The sequence below is a fragment of the Marmota monax genome, unplaced genomic scaffold, assembly GCF_021218885.2.
Source record: "Marmota monax isolate L192 unplaced genomic scaffold, Marmota_monax_Labrador192_F-V1.1 WCK01_AAM20220418_F8-fsc00122, whole genome shotgun sequence".
Lineage (NCBI taxonomy): Eukaryota > Metazoa > Chordata > Mammalia > Rodentia > Sciuridae > Marmota > Marmota monax.
Window position 1 is genome coordinate 6219913 of NW_026695223.1, and position 9756 is coordinate 6229668.

Sequence of the window (9756 nt, forward strand, 5' to 3'; positions counted from 1 at the left end):
ATGTCTAGTGTGGGGAGATGCTCCCTGGGGGCGGGGCTGCAGCTTCTTCCTCTGGGATCCCCTCAGCATGCACTGAGGAGGGCTACCTGGTTAATGAGCATTAAATTACTGTGTTAAAAGGAGGCACAGCTGGCTCTAGGGCAGGATCCATAAACCGGGCAAGGCAGTGTCTTTGGATTAATCAGGACGAGGGAGCACAAGCTACAGGGGGCTTTTCCTGGGTCTGTGGAAAGCAGTGAAGGGCACCTATCCAAAGGGAGGGAATCTGTGCATGAAGCAGGAAGAAGACAGAGATGCCTAGTTCCGCCTTGTGGGGTGGGCAGTGGCTACAGCAACTTCCTCAGCAACCTCTGGAAGCACCTGGGAGTGGTCTCTTGGGCCCTTCCTAGGCATGCGCAGTCCTGCCAAGCATGAAGGGCAAAGCAGTGTGAGCTGTAGCAACTCACAGGAGTAGTGACTTCCAAGCAAACCCTCCTGCAGGGTGGGGACCCTGAGGGGAGACCCAGGCCCCATCCTGTGATGTTACAATGGACTCCAGGCTCCTCTGCTGTGTGGTCCTGGGAGCAGGTGAGTTCTGGACCCAGTGGGGCATTACTGTCTTAGTTCTTGTAGCTTATTCAGGGAACTTTTTCATATAATGGTCCTCTGGCTTAGCCGAAGTTTGGTTTCTTATTCCTATAACTCCTGTGAACCCTGGAATTACCCAGATACCAAAACATCTGATGACAATGATGGAGAATTAAAGGGCCCTGAAATGTGAACAATGTCAGGGACACATTCCTCTGCTATAGAGAGAATGCTAAGAAGGCTCCAGAACTCGTGTTTTCCTACACCTATAAAGAATTCCTTCAAAATGAGCCTGTTCCAGGTCATTCACATGTGACAATCTAGCCAGTCCTCACTTATTCCTTCACAATGGATGACCTGGAGATAAAGGATTCAGTTGTGTACCTCTGTGCCAGCAGCTGAGACAGCCCTGCAGAGTGACTGCCTCCCCATACACAAAATTCCTGGGCCTAGTCAGGAGGTTGTGGAGACATTGTGTCCACCTGAGCCCTGAGACTAGTTGGATATCCACAGGTCTCAGAAACCTCAGACCTCATGTGGATCACCTGCATGAGGGTTCTCTGTCCTGTAGAGGGCACTGCAGGGATGATAGGTGCCAATTTTTACTGGATATGGCAATGCTATATTCACATCCAGATCTCAACAGTCTGTGGTCTGGCTTCGACTGGAATAACACTACCTGCATTGCAGGACAAAGACTCAAGTTTAAGTTGCTTCAAGTATCTCCCAGTTGACTTGTGTCACACCCCAAAAACTGGAAAAATCTTGTCAGTCACTTAACACAGGCTGCACCAATCTTCCTTTTTTATATAGAATTTTATTTTATTGATTGATTTGTATGTGGTGCTGAAGATTGAACCCAGTGCCTCAAGTGTGCTAGGCAAGCGCTCTACCACTGAGCTACAGCCCAGTCCACCAATCTTCATTCTAATATGCATCATTTTTTTTTCCAAAACTTCTATTTTGTTTCTCATCCTAACTCCAAATACAGTTGGACCTTTTCTTTCTTTCTCTCTTTCTTTCTTTCTTTCTTTCTTTCTTTCTTTCTCTCTCTCTCTCTTTCTTTCTTTCGATACTGAGAATTCAACCCAAGGCATTTTACCACTGTGCTAATTTCCAAGGCCTTTTTATTTTTATTTATTTTTTTTTGAGACAGAATCACTAAGTTGCTGAGTCTGGCCTTGAACTCACAATCTTCCTTCTCAGTCTCCTGTGTTGCTGGGATTACAGGTGCACTGATTTTTTCCATAATATCCCAAATCTTCCCCAAGTGGCTCTGTCAGTTCCTGTCACCAAAGACAATAATTTCCCAGTCTGTTTGCATCCTTCACAGGTCTCTAGTGCTCTCCCTTGCAGAACATTCAGGTTCAGGGTTGTCTTCCCTCTTTCACTGGGACTTTAGCACTTTCACTCTTGATTCTTTTCCCTCTGTCTTTTAATCCTAGTACTAAATTACAGTGTTCTTTACTAGAGTCTGGTGCCCTGGATAATATTGCTCACAACAGATAATGACAAAGGGAAGACTCCCCCCTCGTCTTGTGTGTGATGCTGGGAATTGAACCCAGGGCTTCTTTACAGCTAGACAGGTGCTCTACTACTGAGCTACATCCCCAGGCTTTTTTATTCTGAGGCAGTGTCTCATTAAGTCACCAGGTCAGAGAGACTGAGGCAGGTCATTAAGTCACCTGCCTCAGTCTCTAAAATAGCTGGGATTATAGGTTTGCACCTGCACCTTTACACCCTGCTCTATGACAGGAAAATTTCTTGACATCTCCACACTAGACTTTACAGTTGGGGTAATTTTAGCTGAGCTCCACACTCTTCACAGTAATACCCTCTGCCCTGCACCCACCCTGAGAACAGAGTCCCTCTCCCTGGCATGGCTGATGTCGATCACCTGCAGGAGGGTTCTCTGTCCTATAGAGGGCACTGCAGCAGTGATAGGTGTGGAACCAGAGACACTTTAAAATCCCTGCCAGACCTCCTCTGTGGAATCATGGGGCTTCAGCCTGCTCCTCTTCAGTTTCTGATGACCTGGGCTAAGAGAGGATCTTCCTGCTATGACCCTACTATGGATACCTGGCTCTTTTGTTGGACAATTTTTAATCTCCTGAAAGCAGGTGGAGTCATAAGACTAGAAAATTGTCACCTCAGACTTCCCCAAGACGGTCCTAAACCATTCTCTTAATGTTTTTTCTCTTCCCACAGTACATATGGAATCTGAAGTCATACAGATCCCAAGCCACCAAGTCACAAAGATGGGACAGATGGTGATCCTGAGTTGTGACCCCATTTTTGGTCATTCATTCTTCTATTGGTACCAACAAATCTTGGAGCAGAGGCTGGAGTTTCTGGTTTCCTTCTATAATGGTAAAACCTTGGAGAAGTCTGAAATATTGAAGGATCGATTCTCAGTTGAAAAGCCTGATAAATCCTACTTCACCTTGAAGATCCATCTCACAAAGCTGGAAGACTCAGCCATGTACCTCTGTGCGAGCAGTTTAACCACAGCCTTGCAAACACACCTCCAGCCCGTGCACAAACACTCATGTGTCTCCCTCTCTCTCAGCTACCAGCCCAAGAGGAGGAAGTCTGCTTGTGTCTATTGTTGCAGCTGTCCCCAAATAGATGAATATCTGAAATTAAATTACCAAGTTAGATATGTCTGGCAGGAATGTCTAAAAGCCATGGGGTGTACAGATTTTCTTCCAAAGATGCTCCAAAGTGTGACTCTGGGCTGTAAACATTAGTTGCTCCGGAAGTGACCAAATGAAATATGTCTTCTCTTTATTCTGTTTTGTTGGATTCTTGTTTCCTTGATTTAGTTTTTAGGGAAAATATTTTAACCCATAAAATGAAGAAATGGTTACTGAGTAGGGACTCAGGTATTTACTTGGTAGCATAGAGGGACAGTGGAAATCTTCAGATGAACAAGAAGATCAGTGCAGGACCTAAATACAGGTGAGCCTTGGCCAGAATGTAGTCAAGATCAGAAGTACTTGATGACCCCGTCAATCTGCATTTGGTGCAATGATTTTAGCTCACATGAGAATAAGTAACTATGAGGTTCAATATTAGGAAATCGCTTCAAGGTTAACAGAGGTCTGCACTAGCAAGGGAATCACTAGTGTAAAGCTGGGCCTCACAAGAACATATTCTAGAGCAAGGTCAAATGGAATCTATAGGCACAGGCAGAAGAGAATTTGTCACTTTCGTCTTGACATTGGGACAGCCAGATTAACTTCCTGCATTTCAAGTAATATCCAGCGATCTTGAAAAACTGGATCAGAGAAGGTGGAAGGAAGACTTCAAAAGGAAAAGAAAGGATTTACTCATGATAAACCAGAATGAGCTCAAGGAATGCATGAAACAAACAAGCGTGAACAGATTATATCAGTCATAAACACCTGAATTCATTGATTCACTTACACTCCTGTCACCTCCATCACCATTTGAAATGAAATAATGGATTCATGACCGTGGAATTTATTTATTTTTCCTTCTCTAATGTACTCCATAACACAGAAACATCTGGCTTCAAAAAATGATAAGGTGATTTATCGAAGGTTTATCTACGGCTCAGAGACAGCATCAAGGGGCTGGGGTGCTATTCCCCTGCACAGCAAATACATTGACTCTATGGCTGGGATCTGGTGTTTTATGCCCAACTCATGAATCCAGAAGCCAAGAGTGGAAGTAGGATCATCACCCTGTGCATATCACTCTGGTGACCCAGTTGCAGTTGCACATTTGTATCTTCTGTCACCATGATTTGTTTTGTTTGGGGGGAGTCTGACAGATAAGAGATCCTTATTTGTGAGGGAAGAGGGGAGAAAGGAATGGGTTCTTCAACTACAGGACATAATAAGGATTCCTCTGAACCTGAACTATGACTGTGGTCTTTGGTCTCCTCTTATTTGAAAACCAGCAGGTAAGAGTGGAAATATTTAATTTTTATTATCATGAGGTCATACATTTGCTGCTCCATTATGGGAATAAGGAACTTTTTCTCTGGAATTCAGTAATTAACACATGTATCTCTTGGTGCTTCAATTCCTGGTGATGGTGATAATTTTCCAATTTGGGCAATCATAGCATGACAAAGTAAATGCACATAAGAACTCAAAACCTTAAGGGGTGAAGGTAGGGTCACCCCCACCAAATAAATAACATAGATCATTGAAATGCTGAGAAAGATTGAGGGAAATCTGGAACTAGTGGTGAAAGGAGATGGTGGATAGTTTCTATGGCTTGATAGACTAGTGGAAGTGGTGCAACAGGTCTATAGATTATTTCCCTAAATCTGTATTTGTACAGATTGCAGCTGATTGATACCTTCAGCAATCTTAGTGGAAGAAATGACTGTGCCAGATGCCTCTAAAAAGTGTCATTCTTTGCCGAATCAGTGAGTCTAAAATTTTCTCTCAAAATCATTAATACTGAGAAACTATTCAATAGTCATATAACTTAGTCCCCATCCCTGGGTTTATTAATGCCAGGTGCTGAAGTCCCTTGGCAGTGCCTCTGGCACCTGAACCTTATCTCTTGGTATGGATCTCACTGCATGCTTGTCCACCTCACAGGCTAAGGGACACAGAAAGTCCTGATCAGAACTTTGTTTTCCTGGGGTGAAGGCTGTTTCTCTTCTCCTCTGGAAGTTTCTTCTAAGGCTGAGAGTCCTCAAAGACAATGAAATCACGATTCCAACAGTCCTTCAGGAGCCTTTTCCTTCCTGATGTTTGGAACCCTGACCTTGGGGCACCTCATGCCTGCCTTACTCACACAAGGGCACCAGGTTCTTCAGAAGGGGACCTGTTGAGAAATAGGTCTGGTGTGAGAAGGGCAGGGACTTATTATCACCCTCTTCCCTCCCAGGTGGTCCCTGTTTCTAAGACATCTGCCACCATGCTACCCTTGTTCAACCGCAAAGATGGAGTCCTAGTGCTTTTGAACCTGGGACCACAAGGAGGAGCTGTGACTCTGTTGAGATCCAGGAAACTCTGAGCAAGGACTAAGAGAAGGCTCTGGATGAGAGAGAGTTAAGAGGAAGTTTGGGTTTCTACATCTGGGGAAATGTGCTCTGCAGGAGCTGAGGTCAGTGCTGTGGTGTGGGCTGTTATATACCCGGTTAGGCCCTTTGCAGTGATGTGCAGGTGTTGCTGTCCCAGATAACAGCCTGGAACGTCAGATTGTTGCATATGAGCTGCCTGAGAGGAGAGTTTGAGCTGAGGAGGTTGGGAGACTTAGGCAGGTGCAGGTGGGGGACCTGTTTCTAAGGGAGGTAAGAGAGGATCTGGGGTCTGTCTCAGCTCAGCTCAGTCATGGCAAAACAAACCTCGTGGTGATGTCAGCTCCTGGCACTAGCAATGATCTTGACAGTCTAAGGTTCTTAGGGAGTCTGCAGAGAAAATAATAACCAGAGGAAATCTATTCATCAGGCCTAAGGATACATATAACCTCCCCCCTCCTTCCAGACCATCAGGGAATTAAACTAGAAAAGTCTTTACTCTTCTACCTCTGATGGATAGTCATATGTGATCTCAAAGAGAACTGTTCAAACAGGTGTTGTTTCAAGAATGGAAGTTTTTGCATATAAACATAACAGCACATGCTGTTCTCAAACTTTGGCAAATGACCAAATTATAAGAAGGGTTTTTAAATGTTGGAAAGACAGAATCATGACAATGTGCCTCTGTGTGACATTCAGTCCACTTCTCATTAGATCTACTTCTCTTGCTTTCTGCCTCATTCCCACTGGTCCTAAGCTCTCCACCTTTTGGAAGACTAAACTTTGTCCATGCTAAATTATTTCATGTTTCTTTCCTTGTTTGCTTTGTCAATTGAGGTATGGCTCTTGTCAGGGGTCCCTACATCAGTGGTCCTGACTCCTGTTCTGTACAGGAATCCACTTCTCCAGTTCAGCCATCCCAATCAGAAAAGAAGGTGCAAGGAATCATTTATTTGCTTTCTTGCATACTATGGGCTGTTCTTGATAGATAATAAAAATTATGTTCTTTAATTTTTAATTAGACATTAATTTCTAGTATTATATACTTTTAAATTATTTAAAACACTAATCAGAACTGGCATTACCTCATGTGCAATGAGTTTCTTAATACCAGTTTTATTTTAGAGACTTTCCACCCGATTTGGTCATGAACATTTGCATAAAATAGCAAGATAAGTAATTATTTGAAACCTACACTTTAAGAATGGTTGCTTCTTTATATGGCTATAAGCTCCATCTTATATTGATTCTTGTCAATAAAGTGATCTCTTCTCTCACTCCTTTCCTTCCTTTCTTCCTCTCTCAGTCCTTCCTGCTTCCCTTCTCTCCTTTTGGGAAAGTCTTCATGTGTACTCTGTGTGGTGCATGATGGTAGGTGCTGGGGACTCTGGATGAATAAGCCTGTACCTACGTGTGCACCTGGTAATGCCCATAGTTTTGGAGCTGGACAGAGTGTTGAAAATTATTGATTTGGGACCACTGCTTTATAGATGAGAAGAAGGAATACAGTATAAAATATTTAAATGTAAATACTGGGTTATATTTCTGACTTTCATGTAAAATAAACTTTATATCCTTATCCCACAGGTAATCTGTGCATTTCTTTTTGCTCCCGTTATAGTATAAACATCCCAAGAATGAAAACATTGTCTTCCCCATGACTTGTACAAATGAAATATGCTGAAAATTTCCAAAAGGGGAAAATCCCTGGTGCTGTGTCTGTGCCCAGCAAACACAACTGAACCACCTGGGGCTTTCACCTGTATTTGGTAGTTTTACCAGAATATAAGTAAGCATGTGTGTGTGTGTGTGTGTGTGTGTGAGAGAGAGAGAGAGAGAGAGAGAGAGAGAGAGAGAGAGAGAGAGAGAGAGAGAATCAGATGCCTTTTTGATGGTGTCCACAGACAGAGCTTACGAAATGTTAAAACTGGACTTATCCATCACTAGCAAGTACTGAGGCTGGAGGCAGAGCCACATAGGATGATAAAGGTGGGAGCTATTGGAAGGGATAGGAAAGGTGGCTCTTAAACATGGAGATTTGATATTGTGGAAGACATTTTGGTTTTCATGAGTATGGTAGGGGATACTGTTGGCATCAGGTGGGCACAGGACAGTGATGCTACTGAACACACTGCAGGGCACAGGACTGCCTCTCAACTAAGGATCATCCAATGCAATGTGTAAATAACGCTGAGGTTGACCAATGCTGGGCCAGGCTCTGAGTGGATACTATGTATCCAAAAGGAGGGGGATCTGTAGACAATTCAAGGATAGAGAAATTGTTCCTTGTAGATTTCCCCAATTTCGATGCTGTCCATGTCCCCATAACTTTGTTCCCAACACATAATGACTTCTTGATCTCTAGAAGCCTCCTCAGACCAGAGCATTGGAAAGCCCTGCCTCTCATGAGAACATCCCAGGGACCAGGCCTGCAGCTTAGTCCCATCAAGGTCACCTAAGAGTGTTCACCAGACAGTCACCACATTCCTGCATCTTAAATGGCTGCAGCTGGTGTTTGGTGAGAACTGAAGTCAATCTCCTGCCCAAGCCTGAAGTGGTCAGGGGGCCACTGGGCATAAAAGACATTCAAGGGAGCCAAGGAGTAAGAGGGATCACGCAGCATTAGTGTGAGAAGGAAGAAAAGACCCAGGAAGGAAAACCAGACTTGCTCTGAGAGGAGGCCTAAAGAGGAGAGGAAAGGAACACGGGCAACTTCTGGGCCAGGGAAGGGGTGGGGGCAGAGTCTACTGGAGGCTGCACACCCACCCCACTCACACCTACTCTAGAAATCCCCAATACACTGGCGAACGAACGGAGCTGGATCAGGACATGAATAAGGAGGAAACTGTGATCACAAACCCCGAGAAAAGGAAGAATAGCACAGCTGTGATGTCACCCGCAGAACTTGTGGCAGAGCCTTGGGGGTGCAGCTGCTCTGAGTCTATAGGCTGGAATCCTGAGCCGCGGCCTGGCCTGGCCTGCCTCCTACCATGGGCTCCAGGCTGCTCTGCTGTGTGGCCCTCTGCCTCCTGGGAGCAGGTGAGTTTCTCAGCCCAAGTGGTGTGGCCTTGTCAGAAACTCTGCTTGAGTCTTCTCTATGCCTGGAGCTGCAGCTTTCTCCTGGGATTCTCCTGAATTCTGCTTCTTTCTTTCACAGGCCCCTTGCACTCAGGTGTTTCCCAGACTCCAAAATATCTCCTCACACAGGCTGGAAAAAAGCAATCCTTTAAATGTGAGCAAAATCTGGGCCATGATACAATGTACTGGTATAAGCAGGACTCCAAGCAATCACTGAAGATGATGTTTACCTACAATAATAAGTTAATGATTGCAAATGAAACAGTTCCAAGTCGCTTCTCACCTGAATCTCCAGACAAAGCTCATTTAAACCTTCATGTCAAGTCCCTGGAGCCAGAGGATTCTGCCTTGTATCTCTGTGCCAGCAGCCAAGGCACAGCCCTGCAGAGTCACCAGCTGCCTGTGCACAAACCTTCCAGGCAGCCAGGAAGCTGTGGTGACAATGAGTTCCCTGTGCCTGAGGCTCTGCTCTCCATTCCTGTGGTCCCCGTGGAGTGTCAGTGTGCAGCAGCCTCCAGGGCGCCTGGTGGGCAGCTGAGTTCTCCACACACAGAGCCCTGCAGAATCCCTCTGGTCAGCTGAGCAGGGACTCCACTAGCATCACCCGCCCATACAAATCCACCAAGAGTGGAGAACTTCAAGTCCTTAAGTGAAGGAGCAGCCATTCCTTGTCCTTATCTGCTGTACATATGGCCACATCTTGTCCATTATGTTGTCCATGGAGACACAAATTTAAAAAATGTTTGATGAGCACAAACCTGAAGATAGGCCAGGGTGAATCTTCCCATGATCAACAGAAATTCAATGAGATCCTCATTTAGCAAAAAAAAAAAAAAAACAAAAGAAACCCCCCCAAAAAAACCATATATATATTATGTAATATGATACATAATAAATAAATAGATGAATATATATGTTTTATATGTTTAAATATATATTTATATTTTGTGGGGGAGGGAGGAACATGTCCAACCTTAGCAATAGGTGAACTAGAAATTAAGGGTAGTAGAGAAGTGAATCCAAGCTGCATGTGCTTTGGATACTGCAGCCCTTCTGGAAAATGTGTCGTAGCATCCTATTCCCATTAAGCAGCCAGATGATGG

General features: G+C 44.5%; 1 long non-coding RNA gene and 1 gene segment (V, D, J or C); both read left to right on the forward strand.

Annotated features, from left to right (window-relative positions):
- Nucleotides 1-2561: 2561 nt before the first annotated feature.
- LOC124086136 (uncharacterized) lies at nt 2562-3031 on the forward strand. Its single transcript, XR_006849713.2, has 2 exons — nt 2562-2687; nt 2776-3031. It is a non-coding gene; the product is annotated as an uncharacterized LOC124086136 (long non-coding RNA).
- Nucleotides 3032-8294: 5263 nt separating this feature from the next.
- Nucleotides 8295-9439, forward strand: LOC131423804 (T cell receptor beta variable 3-1-like). The segment is given in 2 exon segments: nt 8295-8614; nt 8733-9439. Coding segments are annotated over 2 exon segments (552 nt in total).
- The last annotated feature ends 317 nt before the right edge of the window (nt 9440-9756 follow it).